The sequence below is a fragment of the Saccostrea echinata genome, unplaced genomic scaffold, assembly GCF_033153115.1.
Source record: "Saccostrea echinata isolate AGI-Se365-2 ecotype Australia unplaced genomic scaffold, CSIRO_AGI_Sech_v1 ptg000001l, whole genome shotgun sequence".
NCBI lineage: Eukaryota > Metazoa > Mollusca > Bivalvia > Ostreida > Ostreidae > Saccostrea > Saccostrea echinata.
In genome coordinates this window covers 8,020,358-8,048,169 of record NW_026889750.1, presented here as the reverse complement: position 1 = coordinate 8,048,169, position 27,812 = coordinate 8,020,358, and the positions used below count along the sequence as shown (strand labels likewise).

Sequence of the window (27,812 nt, the reverse complement as noted above, 5' to 3'; positions counted from 1 at the left end):
AAGATCTCAAAACTCATTGGTATTTCTCACACATGAATTAAAGTTGGTTTACAGTATTCCTGTAGCATGAATTCATCTTAAAATTGATAGAAATCTCGTTCCATGTCATGCTGGCTGGGGTTTGTTGGTGTTTGGCAGGTAGAGCACCTGTCCAGAGTCCAAGGGTTTCAAATCCTGGTCTGATCTATGTCATTTCCTCACTTACTCTTACATATGTAATGGTTAAAATGCAAAGCCAAACTTTACCTTGGTAGAACAATAGCTGGACAAAACTTCAATGTTAGCCCTTTTTTTAGCATACCATGTCTACAAGACCATCACATGATAATGTAATCAACAGTCTAGGCGTCAACATGGCTTCAGCATTGGACCAAATAATGACAATCCAAGAGCAGTCTTATGATGAGTTTCTGGATGGGTTTACCTACTTAAACAAAGGTACATTGTTTATAAAAAGTAACATGTATATACATGTAGTTAAAGTCACTGGTTTATTTCATAATTTTGTGTTACATTTGCATGGACCCTAAGTGTCCTTGTTGAAGGTCCTCTGAAAGTTTACTATGTATGTAGGTAAAAAAAATAGTATGGGTTCTGAAAATTTATTTTACAGATGAATTGAAGAAAGAGGTGGTCAATCTAGGAAAAAAGAAGCTAGAGAAACCACTGACAAACAAGTCAAAGAATAATAAAGAGAAAGGAAAAAATATAACAAAACCATTGTCAGAGGATAAAAGTAAAGCACCTTTAAAAGCAAATACAGATGATGAATTGGAGGAAGAGGTTTAATATCTTGATCTTTTATATTTATTTCATTTTTATTTATTTGTTATTAATTTCTTGATCTTTATTCATTTCATTTTTATTTATTTATTATTAATTTTTTAAAGAATAATTCATACTGTAAAACTTGTATAATATGAACACGGATATAGCAAATTTACGGATGTAGCGACCTTTTTTGGAATTCCTAGCAAAATTCTTAACATTTTCTTGTAAATAATTATGAATATAATGAATTAATGGATATAGCGAACTGTTTTTGTGTCCCCAGGCCCTGGAGGTTAAAAATAATGAAATTTACATCTTTTTAGTGAATTTTTAAAGATCTAAATTTTTAGAATATTGAACTGACATTATTTTTGTTAGTATATGCATGTGTATTTTTAAATTTGAAATCAATTCATCCGTAATTTTTTCAATTCCAACGTAACTTTTGTATTTTTAGATACTTCTCAAAATACATTTGGTAGTTATACTTGAAGAGAAAATAGTCTATATTGTGATTTTGCTATAAATACTTTAACAAATTTGTTATATTGATATAAAGAATTACGGATATAGCGAAGTAATTTCGCAGGTACCCAAGACTTCGCTATAACCGAGTTTTACTGTATATTGATTCATATGAGTATCCAATACATATACCAAATTTTATATTTTCAAATTCATGTTCAAATTAATGTTTAGATGCAACCAGTTTGAGCACAATCATCAATTTTAAGATTATGCTAAATTGCTTCCATATCAAGACAATTGCACTTAAATGCAGAGTGATACAAATTTGATGTAAGAACAATTAACTATTTTTTATTTCTGTCATCCCCTTCTTTTATTGGAAAAGGATGCTACATGTAGAACATGAATGAGATTTTAAATTCTTAAATTAAAATTTGATTAGCAAACTTTATAACCCAAATTGGGACAATCCTTCTCTAAAATGAGGGTACACTTTCTCAATTCATAAATATAAGTTATGTCCCTTACAACCTGTAGAAAGAAAAGATCAAATACAAGTAATAATTTTTGTCTAAAGCCACTATTTTTAATCTACATTCCCACCTTTCTACCTTTAAAAAATGGAATGTAGGAGTAAGAGCAAATAAAAAACCTGTAGTTACAAGGATGAGCATTGAGCAATAATATCTTCTCAGAATTTCACTGTAAACATGGTAAATAAATCTTATAGATCTTAACAAAGTTTGACAGGTAGCCTTACCAAATCATCTTTAATGTATTGATAAGAGCCTCTCTGTTATACTTCTGTTACTTAAAGAATTTCAGAGTTTTGTCTTTGTATTTCCAATTATTGGTTTGTTTTCAGTTATTAGAAGAAGGTGAAAGGACAAGCATCATGTCACAGAAGTCACCAACTGGATCTGACGTTACGAGCAAGCTTAAGGTATCTGATACATTTATATTGAGTGGGAGTGAGGAAAGGGGGATTTCTTGCACGTAGGAACATTCAATTTGTATATTATTTAAGGTTTCATGGTAAATGCAGGTAAATGTCAAAGCAGAGGGCTGAGAGAACCAGTCAAGGTTTTCAAAAAGTTTCAAATTTCCCCAAACATTATTGCACCAAAGAAAAGAAGTGGTCCAAGATCAAATTTGATTTTCGAAGTGCTTATGAATGAGAAGGATCAGACTTGCCTTAGAGAACAAATTTTAAAATAAATGATGTTTTAATGACTCCCAAGATTTGTCTCCCTTTGCAGTTTGATAATTTTGTGATGGATTGCATGGAGGATGAAGAGGAGGAGGAGGACTCTGATGGAGGGCAGGAGGGTTTCATGTCAGGAGGATACCTGGCCAGTTTCAGTGCAGAGGGTAATGCAGAGTCCTCTAGCAAGGCCATCTCAGAAGGTACAAGTGATCATAACACTGCTATTTTTTAACCAGGTTTTCCGAAGGAAAAATGGTGAAAATACCAGCTTTTGAACTTAGTCATATTTTGGCAAAATATTGTATATAGGGTACCCCATTTGTCCAGATAACTCCTCCTACAGTTTTTAAGATAAGAACTTTTTTTTGCCGATCAATTGTACATATATCAGAGATATGCATATTACTTTAATTTTTGATAATTTTTTAGAAAATTACCAGCTTTTGAACTTAGTCATTTTAAACAAAATATTGCATGTATGATACCCCATTTGTCTGGTAATCTACTAAAGTTTTTAAGATAGGAACTTTTTATAATCCGCACAAATGAAGTTTAGGGGGGTATATAGGAAGCACCTTGTTTGCCCGTCTGTCCGTCCATCCCTCTGTCCCTGCAAACTTCTCAGGGCTATAACTTTGTTAAGGAGAAACATTGAAAGGTCATACTTGGTACAGAGATTGCTTTTCACCCAATGGTGTGTCTTGACCTTTACCCAAGGTCATTCCAGCAAGTTCAAGGTCACTGGCTGAAAAAGTATAAAATTCTTCTCATTGCTAAAACTTTTACTTTGTAATGGAGAATCACTAGAACCTCATACTGAGTACAAAAATTGTTTATGACACAAGGGTGTGTCTTGACCTTGACCAAAGATCATTCTGACAAGTTCAAGGTCACTGCCAGAAAAAGTATAAAATTCTTCTCCATGCTGGTTTATAATTTTCTAGATTAATACCAGTTCTATTTACACAAAAGAAAACCCGGTTTGTTGTCACATTGACAGCTTTCCACTTGTCCTATTGCTAACAACAACAGGTTCAATATCTTTTAAGATTTGGTTCAAATAAATTATGCTATGCTCATAATTTCTGAGTGCCCATCACAGTTTAAAAATTAAATGTGATGTTCATTAATCATTATATTTCAATAAATTATATATGCATGTACCGGTATACAAGTGCATGATGTGAATGAATATGGTGGTCAGTAGTAACATGAGGGAAACAGAGATGCCTGAAGTTTTTGTTTTTTTAGGTTCTCTGATCTGGAGAACTGATGAACCATATTCTCTCTTTCATGAACAGGAAATTCTAAGGAAAAAATGCTGCCAGTGTCTGACGAGGAAGCAGAAGACATTGACAATCTCCTTCAGGACAACAGTGATAAGTCAAGAGTCCTTAACATTCCATCTAAATCCGAGAACACTGATTTCCCAATCAAGGGTGCTGATCAAGGATGTTTTTCCGTTGAGAGAACCAATTCAATCCTTGACTCCAGTAACCCAGTGAGTGAACTTGATCTTCAGAGGGAGTGTGCACAGTGTTCAGAACAGCTAAGTTGTGAAGACAGAGTAGGAGCACCTCCCTCTGATTCTTTGTTAAATCCTGGAGAAGTGGAGGATCTTGGATCTCCCAGTGCGATTAAGATGAAAAACAAGGAGCGGATTCTAGATTTCTCTGCCACCTACAGAACAGAAGTGCTACTAACTGAGGAATCAGTAGAGGTAGTATTTCGTCATTATTGTAAATAATTATTCATTTTATATTTTAGTTTTGGATACTCCTTTTTAAAGAAAGCTTTTATTCAATAATGCTCTATATAACATGTAAATTTTGCAGTGGTTCAATTTTTAGCTCACCTGAGCCAAAGGCTCAAGTGAGCTTTTCTGATCAAAATTTGTCCATTGTCTGTCGTCGTTGTTGTTGTAAACTGTTCACATTTTCATCTTCTTCTCAAGAACCACTGGGCCAGTTTCAACCAAACTTGCCAAAAAGTATCCTTGGGTAAAGGGGGTTCAAGTTTGTTCAAATGAAGGGCCACGCCTTCTTCCAAGGGGAGATAATTAAGAATTCGTGAAAAATTAATAGTATCATTAAAAAATCTTCTTCTCAAGAACCACTGTGCTTGAAAATATGAAACTTATGTGGAAGCATCCTCAGATAATGTAGATTCAAATTTGTTCAATTCATGTCCCCCCCCCCCCCCCCCCCCCCCCCCCCCCCGAACCACTTTTTTATTTAAACTTTTCAACATTTCAAGACTGAACTGATTTCTGCTTTTTCCTAGCCATAGTGCTCAGGTGAGTGATGTGGCCCCTGGGCCTCTTGTTTGGAACATTGCAGCTAGTCAAAATTTCACCCCCCCCCCTCCCCAAAAATACAATTACAAAATATTCAAATCCAAAATCTGAAATATTAAAGATTTATGAAACTGCAAAAATTTCAAGCAGGAATTTGGATGTTACCTCTATGAATGTTACCTCTAAAAGGTCAATTAAGTCTCAAGACTCTGAAGCAACAGATACCTGTTACACATAAGTCTTACTGCCACAAAGAAATGAATATTGTCTCTTTATCCATCAATTAGAAATCACTAGTCCACCGTGAAAGAACCTAGTCTAATTAACTAATTACAGTATAGGATGCTGATCTACAATTAATTCTAAGTTGACCAGTTTGAATACCTTTCTTTCAGGAGTGTTCCAGTGAAGTGACAGCTTTTTGTTTGGATGAGGACTTTGATTATGACAATGTTGTGTTGACTCCAAAATTCACGGCAGAGGAGATGGAATTTCTCAGGAGTTGTAAAACTTGAAATTAAGTGGGTTTTTTTTTAAGTGTATGTGATTATTGTAGGGGATCTCAAAAATAAACATGTCCAAATATCTTCATTTTTTCATCTGTTTGATCTTAAAAATATCAATAAAAATTATAAATAATAATATAAATCCCTCATACATGTATTTATAAGCAAAATTTGCTCAATACGTTGCATTGCAAAATTTTGCAACAGCATACAGTCAAACAAACTTGTAGCAAAAACGCTTATAACGACACTCACAGTGAAGTGATTTTCATTCCCTGTGGCTTTAAAAAATATTGTGAACTTAACAGATATAAAGAATCATGTTTATAATGAAGCAAAATTGTCTGTCCCTGATGCTTCGTTATAAGCGTGTTTTACTGTATTAACATGTCTAGGATTTAAGAGTGCTCATAAAGGCAAGGATACTGATTTTTGCAGATCAAAAATTGATGAAATCATCAAAAAGTTATAAAAAATTAATGATTCTTTAAATATATGTATATATATATATACATGTATGTAAGAATTCTAACTTCTAATACATGTATATCGAAATACTTATTTCGTAGCAGCCATGAAAATCTCCATTGTTAGAGGAAGATATGTAGTTTCGGGGTCATAGATCAAAGATTACCAGGTACTGCTATGGCCAGAACACAGTTGAATCATAATTTTACTACATAGCAGGCCTGTCTAACCTAAATTTTGTTACAGATCAACTATGAAGGTCAAAGTTTAACACTATTGATCATCACATATTTATGAGAGGTCATTTCATTAGAATGTCAATTAGTGAAAGGTCAAAGTCTTAATATTTTTTTTTTATGGGACCTAAAATATTTAGCAGATATTGTACTGTTAAATGTCTGCATTCAGGTCCAGAAATATTATCCACTCCAAGCAATCAATTTGGATACTTTTTCAAGATAGAGACTACTAGCTAGTACATCTCATTATACAGGTAAGTAAAGGAGGCAACATGTCAACTCATTGGTTAAAGGTCAAGGTTATTGTAATAAATATTGTGTGATTCTCAGTTACTTTGTCTGTATTCTAGTTGTGAACTCATCCATGTCATAATCAAATATAAATTTGGATAAAAAAAAGAAAAAAAAGAAAAAGGAATCTGAAAATATTTTGAAATTTTATTCATTTTTATTTAATCTTTCTAAATAAACTCTGTAAAAGCAAAAAATAAAATGCCATGATTTTATATTATATTTAAAAGTTAAAAAGAACATCAACAAATCAACGGACAGTGAAACCATATTACAGTAAACATGCACCAATCAATCAAATGTCTGTGTAATCTACTAAAATGTATTATCATATAAATGTTCTATCTATTTGAAATTCGAAAAAAATGTGACATTTAACATTTTTTTTAAAGTGGAAAAAAAAATACTGACTTCAAATGCGCTTCAAACCCTGGAGTTTTGTAGAAATCCTTAAAATTCAGTAAAAAAATCCTTTGAAAAAAAAATTACCATAAATTTTTTGGAACCTAAAGAAAAGTTAAGTCAAATGATGAAAGAAATATAATGACAACAGAATTAATGAAGTTTCCAACAAAGTTGGCAAAAATTATTTAGATATGTCTAGTGATTTTCTTAAATAATGTTTTAAAGTGCATCCTGTACATAATTTTGCACTTGCTCCTGTACAATTTTTTTTTATAACTACATGTTGACATGTGGTCAGGACTAGACTCTAAATTTACCACAATCTTTAACAACACAGCTGGACAAGAAATGGCATAATTCTCCATGCAATACAAAGCAAATTTTTGACTAGCAAATTTCCTATACTCTAAATGCTGTGAAATCATCATTGATTGTGGGGAACCAATACTTATGGATTTCGAGGGTTACCCTTACCCACAAATTTACATCCCCAAGAACTTTACCTTGACATCATGTCAGTTCATAATGACTCTTCAGTATAAACAAGATAACCATGAAATTATGACCCCCCCCCCCCCCCCCCCCGGTCATATTTAAGTTGCCCACAAACATTGACCCCCACAGCTTAAAATTGTTCCATAGTATTGCAGCATAAGGCTGTTTAGTAAGCCAGAATGTGGTAAATTCATCTCCTCATTAGCCCTTGGCATATGGTGTTAAAAAAAGTTGGGATTTTTTTCTCAATTAAGTTGTGATTGGAGTTGATCGACATCATTCGACCAATCAGCAATTGTTTTTTGTAAATGACGATATTTGCGTTCGGGATATATCTTGACTCTTTCATATCGGGAATGAAAAACGCAAGTAAACAACGATCCGTAAGATAACGTGCCATTCTATGAATAGCTATATGGTGTCATCCAATATCTTAAGCTACGTGCAAAATATGTCATTAAGAATCTATACTGAAGATGTAGATTTGCATTTTAACATGTTTAAATAACAAATTAAAAAAAGTCAATACCTTCTTGTTAATTATTCTTTAAAAACATTATTTTTTCAAATGTGCTTTTTATTTCTGTCGATGACGCAATCTGTGTGTACCTGGTAAGAAGCGTGATCATGTGACGAAAACAATCCCGTCTTTTGTCAGCACCGTATGCCAAGGGTTTATGAGGAGAGTAGCGTTTCAGAAACCCTTGGCTAGCGAAGATGGTGGTAAATTTAGTACCAATACATCTGAAAGTCATTACAGAATTCAAAAAGACCATGGGCCACAGTGCTCACCTGACTCATTTTCTTCCTGATGTAAATGAATTGAACCTCCAATCTGATCTCCTAATCAAAGTCTCTGATTTCAAAAATTTTGACTTGCAGTATAAGGAGGCTTGATGTGAACATACAAACTGTAGTTTTCTCATTCTTTTGATGTCTTAATTTAACCTTCGTTCCCCTATTGTAGCCCCAACCTAGTCCCTGAGGCCATGCTTTGAATGGACTTACATGGGGATGCTTCTTACAGATATGGCTAAGTCCCTGCTCTCCTCAGAAGTTAATATTTTTTTTTGTATAATTTCTCTGCAAAAAGTGCCTCCATCACTGCAGTTTGATCTGTATCTAGACCTTATGAACAGATGTTTTGCTGTTTATTTAATTATGGCCCAGCTTTTCTAAAAATAGTTTTCCCCCTATAGATGCCAATGTAAAATGGACCCCCATCCTTGCCCCAAGGCCTATTATTTGAACAAAACCAATTCTACACCACAAGGACATGGTTGTCTAAAAATGTTACTAACTGCAACCTTCAAGTTTTTGAGAATACTTTTACTATTCAAAATTTTGACCCTCTTAGCCTCCACCTACACCAGACATGCATTTCTTTATGATCTTCCTTTGAAGGAAGGAGTGATCCTCTATTTTTAAAAAAAAAAAATCGAACCCCTTTTACCATGGATATTTTGTGCCAAGTTTGGTTGGAACTGACTCTATGAAAATAAGAAAAATTTAAAGATGACAGAGGGACGATGGGCACTTTTTGATCAGAAAAGCCTTTGGCTCAGATGAGCTAGTAACAACCCCCCCCCCCCCCCCAAAAAAAAAAAAAATTGTTGTCCCAGACTTTGGTCAAATAATTGATTTCAAAATAGTGAATTATTCCATTAGGACAAGCAAACAAAATAAAAAGAATTTGAGTAGTTGATTCATATGCTGAATTCTATTAACTGTAGTAAACTTTTATAAGAATTGGATTCACATGCATGACGTGTCAATCAATTTGATATTAAAAAAAATTAATAAATACAATAAGATTTAATAAATTAGTAACAGTGTGTGTTGTCATAAAATGTACACAGTGTTTCAAAACCGGATGAAATAAGGATGGAATGTTTCTGTGTAAATTAAATCCCTTAATTCACATAAAATTCTTCATATTGTAGAAAAAGACCTACACATGTCTATGAACTAGCACAGAATCTTACATGTGTACTGTAAACATATGTGTATTTACATCAGAAAATGATAATTATTGCAGAAATTAGATGTTTATATACACATATGGGCTTTGAATTCTGATCAGGGGTACTGGAACTGTCTTACTGATTTTAATCTTAGGCAAGCTTGAGATGAAAATGTGAAAGACATTAAATTGTTTGTATTGCATTGACAGACATCATTGTTGCACTTTGACCTAAATTAGCACTCGTTTACAACAGAATAAATAGTATACATATAAACTAGCTTTTGTAAGTATATTTACAAAAATGGACAAAAACTTGCAATACAATGTAAATAATTTACATAATCATTAGAATTACCAATGATTATGAAAAATTACAAAACCTAACAAAAATAATCCACAAAAGTAAAAAAAAAAAAAAGTTTACACACTGGATAAATATGTACAATTGCTTTTAACTTGAAAAATGTAAAATGTCTAATTTAAAATTTGAAGGTAATATGTGCTCTGAGAAAACATAACCAGTACTGACTAAAAACAACAAACAATTGAACACTTGAACATTCTTAATCATATAATGAAACATTTTACAAAGGATTTTACAGCTGAAAATATACAGCTTTTTAAAAAAAATCTTACATTACATACACTAAGAAGGATTGCTATGAAGAAAAAGTTTCTTAAAACTAAGAAAAAAACTTTAGTAATTTTATCTAGATTAAGAGTATGCACAACTGAAACACATTTATAAAAGCCATATTGGTCAGAATAGACTTTGTAATTCTATTAAAGTGGACAATATTTTGGCTACCTTGGGGTTCACTACCTTTATAGCATTATGGGAAATTGAAAATGTGGCAAATAAAAAGAACAACATTTTATGAGTAGTATAACATTAACATTATTATATTTTTTCGACAATTACATATTCTTCACAGACTGGTATGGTGACTAGGGTATCTGTAGGTTGACTAGGATCCAACTCCTGAGTTATGCCTCATGACGAACAGAGTTGTCCTTCTTGGTCTCTGTTAGAGATGTGTAACACAATCGAAAATGTACTTTTGTAGCTTTTTTTTTTTAGATGTGATGTAACACACACATGACTAAAAGAAAATGACACAGTGCCGATGAATGTGAAACACATCGATGACACATACAAAATGTATATGTAATAAGGTGTCAAATTCTGTACACAGGGGTGAGTGTGTCCCCTGCCCCTATAATGAAGAATTAGGGCTGGGACTTCCGTACCCGCTAGACAGATCGTCACTGAGACTCTGTGTCTGTTTCTTGATCTGGGACAAGGCATTGTAGCTGCACGTCATGTTGGCGAACACCATTCTTTCTTCATAGTCATACTCACATAATATTTTATTGTCACAAAGATAGAATTTGTCTCCAACACAGAACCTGCATTCAGAAAACATAACATTCACAATTTAATCCAAATTTTTATCATAAATTGAAAAACTGATTTATATACCATTTCTATTGTAATCAGAAATAGATTTGATACAGAAAAGGAGCCTCTAAAACATTATAAGGAAACTCTCAACACTAATGAAAAATGTTTTTTTGACTTGGAAAAAATATCATATAAAAACATACATAATGAGTTTATCATTTCTAACATACCTACCATATTTCCTCAGGAAATACTTACAGACAATAAAGTATTAGTGATCAGAAGTCATCGTTGCTTACTAACATTGGGAAAATACTTGCAAATGATGTATTCAATTACTTTATCTTTGTCTAACATAAAGTTATGAATTTGTTAATATATTACAAATTGTGTCATTCACTGTAGATTTCCATTTATTCTATCTTACATCTATGGGCAAATCACTCTACCTGCATCAAAGAACCATGGAAATACAACTCTTCATTGTGTAGTGTTTAGAGCTCCTTAATTAAATCATAACAATTGGTAAAACATATATGGATTTTTATTTTGGTGGAATTTAAATTTTGGCTTCTTATAGGCATAATCTTTAATGTGATAATTCATGATTCCTAAATATTCATTACAAATTGAATTCATTATCATGCAATTTTGTGAAAAGCACCACTAACCAAATAAAAATACCCTCCTATTATTTCATTTTTATAAATTGTCATGTTCAAATTCTGACAGCTAGCCAAATACAAATAGTCCTGACCTATGTTTGTGTGTGAAGTTGAATATACTTAAGTGAGCATTATATACACAGAATCTATGGCATAAAACCTCTTGTAATCTTTTTTTCTAAGCATTTGGGCAAGATGTGTATATTCTTTGTTATGTAAATAATACATGAGAATAATTCTCAAGTGCCACCCAAAAGCCTAAGTTTGCATATTGTATGCAGTAATGTTACACCATAGAACATAACGTTATGTCTTCACCTGTTCCATCTAGGTGAATAATCAGCCTTCCCTAATCTATATTATTGACTCTCAGATCAGAATTTTTTTTTTTCTTTTACAAATTAATTAACAGAATTCCAATTTGGTGTAATGACCTCTGCACATAGAGGAACTGGCAGTATAAATCATAATAATGGACCTGGTAATTAATATACTTCAAGGGTCTACCAATCTCTATTTTCACCCATAAACTTATTATTAAAAAAATTTGCAGGAAAAGAATGAATGGGTTTTAAGTTTTATATTGAAATTTAAAACCTATACACTGAAACACTTAATTTTAGTGACTAATTTTTATGTCCACTTTTGCATATTTTTGGAGGACAGTTTAAAAAAAACCAAAGTCCCCCTTTTCCCATAATGGTACAAATTTACCAAAAATTATCAATGAAATCCATCAGTATACTTTGCTATATTTCAAAGAGGGATATAAAATAACTGCATACTTGACATTCAATTTTTCAGAAGTATGAAACTCATTTCGAGATATTGAAGACTTTACTTGGGTTTATTCAAGATCATAGCTAGGGATTAAAGAGTAACTCAGTAGTGCTACCATTTTGAGTGATATGTTAGATTAGACCATACATATGAAAAGCTAGCAGGAAAATTTGATGCTCAGAGCTAAATGCAAGGTGAAAACCTTAGTTACCGTTTTGCAACACACTGATTTTTATAAAGTTGTGTAATTGTTTACATGGAAAATTCTGCCTGACTTTGCAAAATTTATCCCCCCAAAAATTCACTTTAACCAAGATATCTGTAAATCAAATCTGTCACCAATTGACTGGTCAAGTGATCCATTCCAGTTACAGTTGGATATATCTAGCACTTAGAGGTTAGCTTAGCCTCTACACTTTTGATGCCACCCTGCCTAATAAATTATACAGTGGCGGATTCAGGGGGGTTTGGGGGGGTTCGGGAAAACCCCCCAGCCCGATCAAAAAAAATTTTTTTACAAGTGTCATTTTAACAATATATTGCATAAATGCGACTCTATCCAACCCACTGTTGTACACAAAGAGGTGAAATATACAGCAACCATGCGAAATCCCTTTCCGCTTGAGCGCACACAGTACACAGGGGTAATCAACAGTACAGAGATCATGATAGTCCGTGCAGCTAGTAAAGACACAACGTCATACACAACAACCAAAACTGCACTTAGTTATTACGGTTTTGTTTTGGTATTGCTGAAGTAATATTGTTTCGAGAATTTTCTTCTTTCTTTGATAACTGAATGTTACGTTATTGAACTACGTGAATAAACTGTGATTATTATTTAGAAAAAAAAATTAATTAATACATCAGGGACATATACTGTCTAGTTGTTTACGTTGTGACCTGTACCAAAAAGCACATTGAAAGTATTCCTTTTGTTGATGGAAGTTACAATGCAATTTTAAAAAGCATTTTTTTAATTACAGTTGAATGATGTTGAATAAATCCCAAATAATGGTTACAACTTTGTATAATGAATTGTGGTAAAACTGATACGTATAAATTAGAGGTCCTGTCAAAAACAAAAATTGGTCACTTTTTTATTGATGTTTTTCAAGACTTTTTTTTCAAAACAGGTAAGTGGGTAAAAAAAAAAAAGAATTAAAGAGTGCATTTATGTTAGAAATTATAATTACCCCCCCCCCAATGAATAAGCAATAATTCCAACAATTTCCCAAAATAATTTATATTCATTCTTCAATATGAAATATCATTATTTGTTTATATACTGCAAATTATATGAACAGTATAGTCAAGTAGTTGAAAAAAGTAATTAGGGTTTCTACACAGAATTCGAATTTTGTAAGTGTTGGAAAATTGCACATCATGCAGTTGTATTTTGGTAGATAAAGCGTGTTGGACGTGCATTTTAAAATGAAGAATTGGACATTATATATCAAATGGCGATATTTCTAATTTTATCAGATTTAAATTTAATTTTTTCTTTAGAAAAGTCTCATTTTTCAAGTTAACATGGAAGTTAAAAATAATCCCAAAATTTTATTTTATTTTTTTATTTTATTTATTTATTTTTTTTTTTATTTTTTTTTTTTTTTTGTTCAATTTCTTGAAAATTTGGGTAGGTTGGTCTTGAAAAACAACTAGAAAAAAAAGTGGCCAAAACTAATTAATTCAATCTAAAATGCTGGAAAATGCATCATTTGGAGCCATATTTAAAGAAAATTTCTCGGGGGAGGCCCCCCGAACCCCCACCTATGGGAGGGGGACACCCCCTCCCATGCCCTCCCCCTTCGGCCCTACGGGCCTCAAAACCCCCCCACATGGACTTCTGGATCCGCCACTGAAATATATTGTGGAAAACCCATGTATAAGCAAATTTATCTTTTTGTTTATTTATAGTCAATATGTACATCTTTGCAAATATAAATGCCTTATGGTTTTGAAGTGATATTAACTGCTAGGATCAAGGGACAATATGTGTGAAACAGTTGTTATATTGAAGATAGAAATGACGTACACCTCTACTGTCATTGTAAACAATGGCTGCAAGAGTTGAAGCCAGCTGTGCAATTGAGAAAGAAAAACTTTTCGGAAACCTCTTAAATGATGCTTTCCTTAAACTGATTTAAAATGATGTCTTACACAAAAGGGGAGAAAGTTCCTGCAGCTGGTGATTTAATATGTAAAATGGACAATGAACCTATCTGCTACAGAACTTGTTCTTTGAAAAAATCTTCGTCACCATGCAGTCTTCAATGTCTTGATTCATTTAATCCCAAATTATTTATATAATAAAACAATTATGGACTTTTTAGGTGGTTAATATGATTTGCTATTGACCAGAATGTAACTGACCAATGTGACAAACAATACTGACCATCCAGAAAGCACATGCAGTCAAGATCTCAAACCCAATGGTGCAGGGAAAACACTTCCGAGTTCTGAGAGGGTTTGAGATATTGAAGTTCAAAAATACATAAATGGTGAAAATAAATATCTCCATGGTTGGGACGACACATCCATGGAACATGTATTCATTCTACATTCCAAAGCGTTCAACTGTAATTGAATAATATTACAGCATTCCATATTACTGACCTATGATTGCACTGCTGACAGGCAAAACATTCCAAGTGGTAGACATTGCTTTTGGCTCTCATGACCATTTCAAATGCAGGGATCATTTTGGAGCAGGCTGAACAGTAGCCTGTTGTTCCAAACAGCCTGAAACAGTAGATCATTGTAGTAAAGTGTCAAATTTTGAAATCTACCATATCTTACTGTGAAATCACTAATTTTTGTGGAGGTTTAATTTTCATTGTTTTCTTGGTATGAAAAGACCCACAATTTCATGTCTTCCACAAAATTTGAATTTTTAAAATCTACAACAATGCAGTATTTCTTCATCTTCAAAATCAAATCCCCTTGAACCAATAATTTTTCCTCAAACCATGAAAATTTGACCCCCAAAAAATAAGTAATTTTGCTGTATTTAATACTGAAAACAGGCCCCTTGGTCTTCACCTGTTGTGACTTCATAACATATAGGGGGTGAAAATTGCCTAAATATCTTTTATTGAGTGGGTCTCGTAAGGACATTAAATGACAGGACTCATTTCTTCCTTATTTTTTTATGCCCTAGTTTTTGTGCCCCACTGTTATTGACCTCCTCAATGGTAATCTGATAACAATGTCTATATGAGCTGCGAAAAACACAAATATTCATTCTTAGATGACTGAGGATATTCCAATGAGAAAAAAATTAAGATACATGTATTGTGGTATATTGGAAAAGGTCAGTGAACTGTTTCCACAACCTTTAAATCTGATATATATTGAGCTGCAGTCTAGCTATGTCTGTGAGTGAAATTAAAATTCTGATTATGACAATACAATTATAATGTAGTCAAATATTTTTATACAATGGCTTAACTTTGAAATTTTTTTTTCAATTAAATAATATATTGATTTATTTTGAAAAACTATAAACCATAAAATAAAACTTTGTAGAAATGAATAGATAGAAAGCTAGGACACAAATCTGTATATTCAATCTGGGATGAAAAACTGACATTTAGGAAACATACAAGTCACCATTATCAGAAACAAGCTATTCACATAAAATAAGTTGCTCTTGTGGTGCAGTGGTTAGAGCATTTGCTCTAGAGTTGTGGAGTAAGGGGTTGATTCTTAAGTGTTGGGTTTGAATCCCACTGTGGGACGTGGAGACTGATCCTTAGGATGAGACCATATAAACCGAGTTCCTGTGTCACAAATGTCCCTCACTGCTCAAAGGCCGTTGGTGCCAAGTACAAGTCTAAATTTGCAGCCCTCCACCAGCAAGTGGTGCCATCTCAATGTGAGTGAAAAATTCTCAAAAGAACATTTAAAAAACAAATAAAATATTTAAAATTTACCTCAAGTAGTCCCTCCTACAGAGGAGGAGGTTGGCCTTGGTGAAGAGAGTGGATCCCACCTCCCCCAGTCGACAGTCACAGCAGGAGCACTTCAGGCAGTCCTCATGCCAATACTGCTCCAGGGCCTTCAGGAGGAACCTATCAGAGATGGCCTTCTTACACCCAGCACAGTCCTGCTTGGTGGCCATGCTAACCGCTTCTTGGGAAATCTGAACAGGGCCTGCCAATACAACACGTAGAAAAAAAATAATAATTACAACATAAGATGGAAAATTAATTTTGATGACAAGAGTGTAAACAATTGATGTTTGAAGTTATTAGATCAATATATACACACACAACAAATGATATTGAGAATAAACCCCAGAGGCTTATACTAATCTCTCCTTCATGAAATAATTTACTTTGGAACATGAAAAACACATCAATTTGTTTGGACTTTATATTCATACCCCTAGATTAGTTTTTAATCATTAATGCCCATGCACTAATGCCCTTCTCTATGACTTGCATATATTGGTAAATAAGTAAGGAAATCATTCCATACATCCTTTGAAAAATGTTACACAATTTTTCAAAGGTAATTAAAGTAAATCGATCGCATATACAAATATTTGAATCTTTGAGGGACCTTTAATTAATTATCAATGACCTCATGCAGTTCTTGATACCTTAAATTTTTTGACAAGATAATCTCATTTAACAAAAATAATACAAGTGCCTAATCCAAATGAATTTTTATTTTAAAAAATTCATAGTTACATTATTTGCTTCTTGCACTTACATTTCTGATGGCTGAGGTTAAATAATGAATGTACGATTGATAATAAAATCATACTGTATTATCTATTACCAAGACAATAAATAAAGAATAATTAAGCTATTGTAAATATAATCATATGGTATTAACTATTACAAACCATATATATAAAAAAATTATTAATCAAATTATTTTTCTTTAAATTTGTTATTCTTGTCTAAAAAAAAAATAGGATGCAAATAATCTGGTTGACCCCCCCCCCCCCCCCCAAAAAAAAATATTGATGAAATATTCCACAACTGTTCATTTTCTTTAGACTAACATTTAGAGTATAGTTCCGTGTCTATATATTATAATGATGGAACAAATTTCTAACTTTTCATTTGTAACTAATAAATTTCAAAAAACGCACACTAAGAAGTATTTTCCAATTACTTTTTTTAATTTTCTGAATGTTATTTCAAAAATTTTAAAGATCACTCTCAACTTAGCAAAAAAAGGACAAGTAATTAGGTTTGAGACAGAAGACAAGATTATATTGTCTTTTTTCACTGGAGAAGCAATTCAGAGTACACAGGGGTGAACGGCATACACAGGAAATATCAGGCAATTTCCTAGATTGCCCCCATACATAGTTAACAATTCTACGATTTAGTTCATAATCTGGACAGGATTATTCCATTTCAAATAAAGTATTCTACCATTACACTGTCACAGATCAGAACTGATAATACCTGACAGGTGCCCTTTATAATGGCTTTGTTGTGATTATTACTAAATATATCAAAAGATTATTTTCAAACAGAATTTTCCCACCTACTACTAATATAAGATATATATATATACTTACATATTTATGACAGTTTGTTAAGACAAGGGGGGAAAAATCCCAATTAAGATTGAAATCTGGTATTTTAATCCAAGACTAACCATTCCAATCCCAAATGTTCATATAAATAACCTTCCTACATCATTCCCACCAAACTGACACATACACTCACATTTTCTTTGCTCCAAAAAATTATGCGTTTTACATTTCAAAGCTTGGTATTTTACACAGAAATGCTTTTTAAATTCACTGATTTTATAAAAAGCTTCGGCAGCTTTGGAGTTATAGACACACAGTCAACTTCAGTTGCTGATCATGCAGATAAAGTCAACAGAACAGCTTACATAGATTTTTTTTTATTTAACTTCATGTGGAATTGACAGAGTGCTTTTAAAATTACAGGGTTATTAAGTAAATATTATATGCAGAACAGTGCTGATTTATTTATCAGGAAATATGGGGAAAAGAATCCGGAAGGGAGAAAATTTAAAAATAAGCTAAACTTACCATCTGTTTGCATTGCCATGGTAATTGAAGACATATACACAGAAACAATTAATTTCCATGCCAAGAGAATGAAGGTTGCTTTTTCAATGAGTACTAACACCTGACTAAAAAAGTTGATGCAAAACACACAGGTTCGTGAAGTTAATGCACTCTCCGTCTTTAGATCTCCAGAAATAATTTTCAACAACCCTGAAAAAGTGTATCATTATTTCATCTGATTGGCCACTGTATTCAGCTATAGCCACCATGGATTGCTGAACTTCCCAGTCGTCACATTTAGATGAGATGTCACACGACCAAGACGGCCATAATCAGCTCTATCAAATCCTGCCCAATGCCTGAATACAACCTTAATGATTTCTTTCTTTTGATACGAAAAGTCATATGCATAATCTTTCCAGTCAGCTTATGAGCGGTAACAAAAGAAAACTTTTTAAGACCGGGGCCATGAATGTTCTATAAAGGAAATAGAGAGTCAGTTAGAGCTTGCGAATGTCGTTTGTCACCTCAGTCCAAGTCGCGTTCACGGATGACTCCATAATGGCTTATTAGTTCGATACTTAAATCTCTCTTTAAGAGGCACACATAAATACAGTATAATATGAAGGAAATAGGATTGAGGATATAGAGCCGTTCATAAGACATTACTCCTGTCACTTTTTCTTTGAAGACAATCTGGCTATTCAAACAATTTTTTGATGTGGGCTGAGCTTCTGAAAAGATAGTCAATAGCTGACAGATGTAGCTCACGAGGGATGCCACTAACATATTGCATACAATCTGCATAGCAACGCTATCCTAACCTTTAATAATTACTCAAACTGGCATAAATTATTAATCAAATAATTAAAAGTGCAGATGTAAATTGCATGCAATTTCACCTTTACAATTTTTTTTTTAATTTACAAGATAAATGTGCTGCAAATTTTTTTTTTATTAATAAAGGAATTTTTTCATATGCATGAAAAAGGTTTTTATCTATAAAATATTCAGATTCGAGGCTTAAAAGTTTCAAAGAGCATGAAAAATCCAGCCTTTTATGAAAAGGATTATCTTTGCATTATATCACCATTTTCTTAATAGACCCTTCCCCTATGTTTTATCCTTTGACTCAGTATGGTATCATTTCCATAATGGGTTACACACTTTTAGTAAAAAGATTTAATAATAAGTCTTAAGAATATGAAATCCCTTTTAAAAGAGTCTTTTTTTATAGTCAACATCCATTATTTCATACAAAAGAGAGTGCCAAAAAGGGTTCTCTTATATTATAATTGGCAAGTCTAAGTTAAAAAACATGGCTGCTTAATGAACAGAAGGTCCTTCTGCATTGACATTTTCCATTAATGGCCTAAATCTTGGAAGTTTTTGACAACCATTTTCCAATCATGTGCCAGCAGCTTACATTTATTTTCCATCAAACAGTTAAGCAGTTACAGGATATGAAAATTATCCCTAACATTAACACCGCATTAGCCTGTGAATAAAAAGCACCGGGTCCAAAAATAGTCCCCCAATACATACACTCAGGATATCTGGTTATGCAGACCAATGCACACGTTAATGACGAGAAATGGAAAAGACTTAAGCCGTCCAATTACAAGTAACTGACCACTCAACATTTCAAGTCAGGGAACCAATTTAAAAAACAAAGCCAGGAGCACTTAAACCTATATAATCTGATTGGGAAGTGGCAACTAAATGAGCCATATTCATTTTTCCTTCTCCCTAAGAATAATGTAGTCTGTCTGGCAATGGCAAAAAATGATTTATTAATCAATGTTACCCTCACAGTTGTGGGCCTTAGTTTTTTGTTTTTGTTTTTTTTAGTACATCGTATTAAGATATCGTTCTTTTTTTTTTAATTGCTTGTGAACATTTTCATCGCTCACTGTTGAAAGAAGACATAATACTGTATTTTCCTAAAAGCCTTGTCATACCCAGTTTTTACACTGTTTGCATGTTTTAAGGGTTCATTTGTTTTAAGCCCCTTGTTGATGATGATAAATTAAAACCTCAAAGGAGATATACCTACATAAGCAGCTGGCAAAATTTCTCACATGGTGACAAGTAGATATAGCAGCATAGATAAGTTTTTTTGTAAGAGAAGGAATTACACACATAATTATAATTGAAATCAAAATAAATTGGTAGTGGTGGCAAAATATACAACATATGGGTAATTAAATGGAAATAGAAACTTTTAAAATGTTTGATTTTTTTTAAAGATATCATTGATGTTCCATCATTTAAACCTAAAAACAAATTAGAATGCTTGTGAAAGTCAGAATTTTAATTGATATATCAATTACATACTGAACATTTTAAAACCACTGAACTGCATTCACTTAATGAGAAGGGGGGGGGGGGGGGGGGGAGGGGTGGAGGAGGAGGAAGGGGGTTTGTTAAGCTTCCAGAACTTTTACAGAGGCTTTTATTCTTACATCTTAGTAGGAAAAGGGAACTTATGATCCAAACATTCAAATATTTTTTCAGGTATAATAAGCCTTGGTATGATATGTTCTTTAATAAAATAAGCATAGAATCAATGCATCTGATAGTGTATAGGAGAATGGTATGAAGAATGGTAAAATATAGTATGATTGTGATGTAGTATTATTATATAGATATTGCATGTAGTTGAGTGTAACACTGAAAATTTTCACCCCAAGAAAACCATTGTCAACCTCGGCTGTGCCTCAGTTAGCAATGGTTTTCTTGGGGTGAAAATTTTCAATGTTACACTCAACTACATGCAATATTTATTATATTATACTGAATGTTTTATACTAATACATATAACAGTGAACCTTTCGCGCATAAATTCTGCGCAGTCACTATTTTTTGGAATATCACCTGTCGTCAAGCAATGTTGACTGTTGCTACGCTGGAGGGCGTGGCTTCATCATTCAGCGGGCAATAGTGTTTTTAACAAATGTTTTCGACGAATCAGATTCAACTAATTTACATGAAAGTATAATATCATATTATACTAATTCGTTTTTCGAGGGGTGAAAATTTTCACGCAACTACATGCAACACGCAACTACATGCAATATTTATATAATGGTCCCTTATCCAAGAATACATTTAGGGATGTGAATTAAGGATGAGAGACATTCTAATGTAATAATGAGCCTGAGGCTCAATAAGGTATCTTACTCCCAACCATATTTTATTTTTTCACTCTGAGAAATTTTTCCCAACCCTTCCACTTTTGGGTTGTCATAAATCTTTTTAAAAATGATTACACATGTGGACAGCAGTTTATATAGGGTGTGTATGTTTTCTTTTTAATTTGCTACATAATTTTATTTTTCCTTTCTGGCACTTCAAATTGCAGCTGTTTGAATTCACACAAATATGAATTATGTCTTCAATATGTAATTTTTAGCATAAAAGTTCTTCACCATTTCTTCAATTCTCAAGTTTCAAATTTGAAAATTGGATAGAAGGCTATGAATGGTGGAAAAACTTTTGCATGGGGATTGAAAATTCTGTTGTACACAGAATTAAAATCAAACTCAATTAAAGGGGAGATTATAACTGACCAGTTTAAATCCTTGTTCTATCAGATTTTGAGCTTTCTTGCCATTACGGTTTGACAGACAATTATTGTATGGCAATGATTAGGAAAACTAGTTTAATATCAAAATCAATGGCTTCATAAAATGCCATAAATGTCTTGTTATCAAATCTGATGTTTGCTTTTTCCCCTCGATTTCATCAAATGACACCTTTAGTAATTATCTTTTCATGCTGCCCTACAAAACTTAATTAATTTATACCAAACCCAAGATTTATGCTCTGAAAATGATACTGCTTGACTTTTACAGAAAAGTATCATATGTTTATGGAATGTCATATTAAGGACAAAAGGTTGTTTTCGTTTACTTCAAATTATTGTTTATTATATGTGTAATTTTGTTTACTGGATTCGTATTTAAAACTCTAATCATTTGAATTTTAAAATGAGATCATACTTCACATCTTACTCTCAACCCTTGCAGTGACCTTCATCCACATCTAAATTGTCAAGGTCACAGTCCCACTAGTTCGTAGTTGAGGAGGATTTACTGTAATTGCAATTCCTTTTGCTTTACAGACATTCTTCAATTTTTGCTTTTTTCTGGTTTTGTTCAGCATCAGTGTACATATTTTCCTTCAATTATTTCATGACAAGTCCCATTTTGTTCATACAAGGTATGTATTTTCTTTTAGTTAATCTCAGAAGAATTTGAGCAATTCTTAATGGTTAAAATTTAATTAAGCCAAAAAAAAGTTATTCTCTTTTGTTCCTTTTCCTCAAAGATTTTTTTTCTAAAAGTTTTATCATATTGTTCATAAAATGGATATGTCTTTCCTATACGGCCTTAATCATTGGCAACAGTTAAATTAAATTATTTCCAAGGTGGAAATGAAATTAACAACTTAATTTGAAAAAAGATATCAATTAATGACCAATTGTCCAAACATAAAATCTTGCAGCATTCATGATAAGTGAATACTATTGCTACTTCCTATAACTTCACATAACTTACCCATTTTCAGAGGAATCCATGACAAGACAAATTCATCGTCATTGTCTGAGCAAAGAAAGATTACCAAGGAAAATAAAAACCCAATCCCTCCTTATTTATCTCCCCTTTGATTCAGCTCCTGACATGGCATCACTCTATATCAACACAGGTTTCTTGCTGTTACGTCGTGTCAGCAATGTGTCGATTAATTCTACTTATTGCTCTGTCTCTATCGCACCTCAATACCATTAAAAACAACAATACATCCTGATTCCACGTGACAATATCCAATTCACTTTTGTCACAAAAAACCAAATAAGGAGCCCACTCCAGACCAAAGATGACGAAACCCAACGACCACGAGAACGGTAGTAACTTTTTCTATTCTGATTATCTCCTTTCCCGAGATGCAGAGCGGACTGCAGAGTCCTATTAAGTTTGGATCATTCTGAGGTTAGCTGTAAGAATGCTACTGATTTCCTGCATGTCATGTATAATGAAAAAAAAGAGAGAAAATTTAATTAAGTCATCCTTCATGCCATAACGACCATGTCTAGATTGGCAAGTGCCTGTCTTCATTAGTGCGTGTTAACAGCCAGTCTCTCCTCCCAACATCGAATAAAACCCCCCAATTCACTTGCGATACATATGTAACTGATGCACTTAAAAACAATTTTAAGCCCCTAAACATAAAATTCAATTTAGCCCTCTATATCCACTTAATACTCATTATCTGAAAGAAAAACAGTTCTGTAGGTTTCAATAATCCTGGTGCGATACAACTGCATGTGACTCAATTTTTCCATTAACTTCTCCAAATGTTTGAAGGCAACTGAATTTGGGGTGGTACTCAGGGGAGAAATTAGCTAATAACTTTTGTGTTCATAACTCTGACTACTAGTCACAGGCCCTAATTACCCTCCAATAGAAGATTCAATTATTCGACTCTACATCAATATTGCCCAACAAGAAAATACACCGCAGCAGTACAGGATCTGTAGCCATTGAAAATTGCCAATTGAAATACAGGAAATTATGCTCAAGGAACCCTGTTAAAGAAATTTTGCAGCTGTTTATATATTTAATCAAGTAGCTGTTCGACAGGAAATTCAAAATGCAAACGAAGGATATCAGGATTAGGGCATATGATAAAAACTCCCAGAATTTACAGACAAGTGTCTCGTAAAATTATCAGATAAACCTATTATGACATACAGACCTGCAAACTACGGCTTTCCTTAATTGAACATTTTAGGGAAAAGTACCATAATTAAATAAGAATGCACTGGATTTAAAGTTATAATCAGTTCCTTTTGTTCTCAAATCTCCCTGTGGGTTTTCCTAAATAAATGTGTAGCAAAACTGTTAAAAAAGATGTAATTATCGTACTCTAAAACACTTTGACTCACTTATCTTCATTCCATTACAAAATCACAAAAAAGGGCAACCTTTCCAAATAGTAGACTTGTAAGAGCACAGCATATACTGTAACTTTCTATACCCTTAAATTTCTTCATTGCATTTCATAAATTCCACAACGAAAACAAATTTTAAAAAGGGACAAAAAAAAAGATCAGCATTCACCAATCTTTATAATGATCAAAATACAAAAAGTACATTGCATTGAAACAAATGGAGAGAGAGAGAGAGTGTGTGTGTGTCATTTCCTACAATTGTATCTCTCTGTGTTAAACCCTCTAGAAGAAAACAAAATTAATTTACTTTAAATCTTTCCAGCTTTTATAATTTTCAAGACAATCAGACTTTTCAGTTGCCAGTAAACACCATAATATTTTTACATGGCAGTACCTGTAAGACACATTTTTTTATGTGATCCATTTGACAAATAATACCTATGCTTTAAAAATAAAATGCTGTATTTAACATCAAAATGTGATAAACAAAATTAATGCCATTGATCATTAACAGTGATTCAAATACAATGGCAGGGTAGTGCAAAAACTGATATGAAGTATTTCATCAAATTTTACAGGGAAATATTGAAGAACATGTACCCCTATTCCATGGTCCCCCCCCCCCCCTCTTATTAAGTGATCAGAATTCAAACCTTTTTACCAAAGGAATTTTAACAATACATGTATCATTGCCTAATTTTGCTTAAAAAGGTTTGATGGTTTGTATTTTCAAACAACTGCATGTTCAATGTGAAAGTTTAATTGGTGTTTGCTGAGAAATGAGGAAGAGAATGTTTGTACAAAAAACCCTCTTTTTCTCACCCACTTTGTTTATCTCAAAATGATATACTTCAATTTTCTTCATGCAAAGAACTTAATTAAAAAACCCTCAGTGGGGTTTATTTCCACTTAATTTGAGAATCACACAAGCTATAAATCATGCCCTAGTAATTGGTTAAAACTTCTCCTTCAAAAAAAATTTCTATAATAGCTATCTGCACTGCTCTTTGTCAAACGATGAAAATGATAGTGAGAGTTAAACACAAGTAAAAAACCACCCCACCTTATCTTTACCGAAACCACCTAACCATGGCTCAAACCACAAGAAATATCACTGCCCATTATGACTTTAATTTAAAATTTCTATCAAATAAAAATTTTCTACCTCAAAGCATTTTTGTTTTCTTGTTATGAATGAGCCTGATATTAGATAACTCTTCATCACCAATTAAGGCTTCCGAGATACAGTTATTCCTTGGTTTTACAACAGGAAAGATAGTGTAATGGCAGTTTCTAATTTGGTGAAGGTGGACAATGTGCTCGTTAATTAATTTCATCTAGGAACCATACCCATAACCATGTGGCAATATGAAAATTTTATCAGCTTTTTGTTGCGGGGAAAAGTAACCTCTTCTTCCACACCTCAACACCCCTGATAAAATCACGCATCCAGGTAATAGCCTTCCCCCGTATCAATAAACGTGAAAAATGCAGATAAAAGCAGAAAAAAAGCCCATAAATGAAGCTTTCCTAATGAGAAAGATTTAGCCCCAACTTAGTTATCACGCTGTGACAAATTAATTTTTTGACAAGAAGGAAAGGTACTCTCTGTTTGAGTTGATTAATTTTCTCGTCAGAAAACTCAGCAGGAATTTTTTTTTTACCCCCATTCATCAGGTCTCACTGTCAATACAGCATCAAAATTTTATGGCCTTTGATTAACTATATTTCGCTGTTGAAGAGTTCTGTATTCTGACAAAGTCCCATAAAAACTTTACAGAATTAATCAGGCATGAAATTTTCATAAGCAATTATGTAATTAAAGCACTCGGCCCACATTGATACGTGAAATTAATTATATCCATGGTTAAGGTGTCGAGATTTTTTTAACCTCAGGTGCTACGAAAAAAAATATTTAATCTGTCTTTTAACATAAAGTACAGCATGAAACCTTATGGAAATGAAACAATGGAATACCATTATATCAAATATTGAATTTCTTTTTCATTTTTAATAGAAAAATGTTGCGAAAACATAAAAAACATGACCATTTTCCCTCTGGTTGTGGTTTTGTTATTATAAACATTATAAAAAAGAAGAAAAAGTAAATAGCTATGTAAATATTCATAAAGCAAATGTTTTTATTTCATGATGAAGAATTGATACATATTAACGATATAATTAATTTTTTTTTCTACGTGAATGTTTACAAGTCCTGCAGATCTAATTCCCCCAAAAAGGTTTCAAATTAATCACGACACAGCCCCAAGTAAAATTAGCCCGGAAGTCTTATTTGCATAGAAGAGCTCATTTAGACATGTAATTTGCTAGGATGCTGTACGTTTCAACACCGCCTGATGTCCAATTGTAGCGAAAAATCTGCAGCATCAGTGACAAGCTACATCAGATTAATAGCTGAAATGTTTAATCCATTGTTGATGTTTGCATTAATCCTATCATAATAGAAAAAGTCCACAAGTCATAATTTTTGAATCATTGGGCCTGTCATTACCAGCAATCAAATGACAATCGAGTTCGAACAGTCTCTGTGGAATCCCATCACGGCCGCGCCTCTAATGACATTGTTAATATCACCTCAAAATTCAGAAAACTAAATTAATTTCCGTGTAAATCTTGTCGAGGTTTGTCCAGATTAGTTGTTGACACTTTTTAATTCATTTCATTTCCATAGTTATTGCCGTGCGCTATTGATTGCTTTATATGCTTCTGCTGCTCTGTACTTCAGCCCCTATAGGGGGTCCGTGAAATTGCTAGAACTGTCACACACCATATCTATTACACAAAAGTAGATTTCAAGATGAATGTCGCAGACAAGAAATTCTGAACATTTCTCATCTATTTGCAAGGTTGCCCAAATTACCATAAAGTAATTTTCTCTGTGTAGACTATAATAGACATACACTTATAATCTATGAAAAAAGTTAATTACATTGGCAAGTTTTGGGAAATTAGATTTCAAAGTGAGCTACAATGAGATGGTCTGTGTCTATCTACTCTCAATAGTCTTTTGGGATAAACAATTAAATTTAAACACTCTCATCCAACAGAATCAGATATTATGAACGAAAATTTGGGAACTATATTTAACACAAATACATTGAAATCAAAAGCAAAATATGGCTATTTTACTTGGGAAGAGTAGATAATATTGTCTACACTGTTAAACTGTTAGTTAAAACATATTTTGAAAGTTGAAACATCCAAATACTGTATACAGGGAAATTTTTGCCCCCGTTTTATTTTCGCCCCTTTCACCTTACTCAAAGGTGGGCGAATTTAAAACGGGGCGAATTTAAAAAACACAGTTTAATTTCGAAACAGAAGTGTGATTGGGCGAATTTAAAATGGGCAAAATTATTTGCAAGTATGAAGTGGCAAAAATAACATGGGGTGAAAATAACCCTGTATACTGAGTATGCTCATGGCTTTTTTAAAAAAAAAAAAAAATAAGGAACATATTCAAAAGTTTCAAATTAATAAGACTTGCTCTTGGGAATAGCCACAGTTAAAGTTTCATTTCATTGAAAAATTAATATTGTGTATACATAATAAAATATCTTCAAAATGAGATGTATACTCCAGAAAATATAAATAAATCTTAAGATTGAAGAGGCTTGAAAAGCTAAAATGTACATCAATTTTACTAAATTTTCCTGTCTCTGTCACAGTGTGGGAGAGGATATTAGGAGAAGCTCAAAGCAAAGGGAGACAACTGAGACACTGCCCATCAATCTACACATTTTCTTCTAAAATAAATCTAATAACAACCAGTTTCTTTTTTTAACTTGATGTAGTGTCAATTTGCGCAGCCAATATAAGCATTTCAGGGTCTCACAAAGACAGCTAATGTGGAGAGATCA

General features: G+C 32.9%; 2 protein-coding genes across 5 annotated transcripts in view; one reads left to right on the top strand and one right to left on the bottom strand.

Annotated features, from left to right (window-relative positions):
- Positions 1-293: 293 nt before the first annotated feature.
- LOC133184055 (uncharacterized) lies at positions 294-5,329 on the top strand. Its single transcript, XM_061318934.1, has 6 exons — positions 294-438; positions 614-783; positions 2,105-2,182; positions 2,499-2,646; positions 3,748-4,166; positions 5,138-5,329. Exons 1-6 carry the CDS (start codon positions 303-305, stop codon positions 5,255-5,257), a joined length of 1,071 nt encoding a protein of 356 aa, XP_061174918.1. The 5' UTR covers positions 294-302; the 3' UTR covers positions 5,258-5,329.
- A 4,413-nt stretch (positions 5,330-9,742) lies between these two features.
- LOC133184426 (LIM domain only protein 3-like) overlaps positions 9,743-27,812 on the bottom strand; it is a 52,836-nt gene continuing 34,766 nt past the window's right edge. For 2 of the 4 annotated variants that reach the window (XM_061319527.1, XM_061319519.1), the window contains exons 3-5: positions 15,901-16,120; positions 14,582-14,707; positions 9,746-10,522 (exon numbers count right to left, since the gene is read on the bottom strand). In XM_061319527.1, coding sequence (XP_061175511.1) covers positions 10,330-10,522; positions 14,582-14,707; positions 15,901-16,120 — 539 coding nt within the window. In that variant the 3' untranslated portion in view covers positions 9,746-10,329. Of the gene's footprint in view, positions 10,523-14,581; positions 14,708-15,900; positions 16,121-27,812 lie in introns of all 4 variants that reach the window. The other 2 variants (XM_061319502.1, XM_061319511.1) reach the window with 2 other exon arrangements.

Coding starts and splice junctions, on each gene's coding strand:
- LOC133184055 (XM_061318934.1), top strand. CDS start 303: ATGTCTACAAGACCATCACATGATAATGTAATCAACAGTCTAGGCGTC. Junction 439..613: donor GTTTACCTACTTAAACAAAG/GTACATTGTTTA, acceptor TTTATTTTACAG/ATGAATTGAAGAAAGAGGTG. Junction 2,647..3,747: donor TAGCAAGGCCATCTCAGAAG/GTACAAGTGATC, acceptor TTTCATGAACAG/GAAATTCTAAGGAAAAAATG.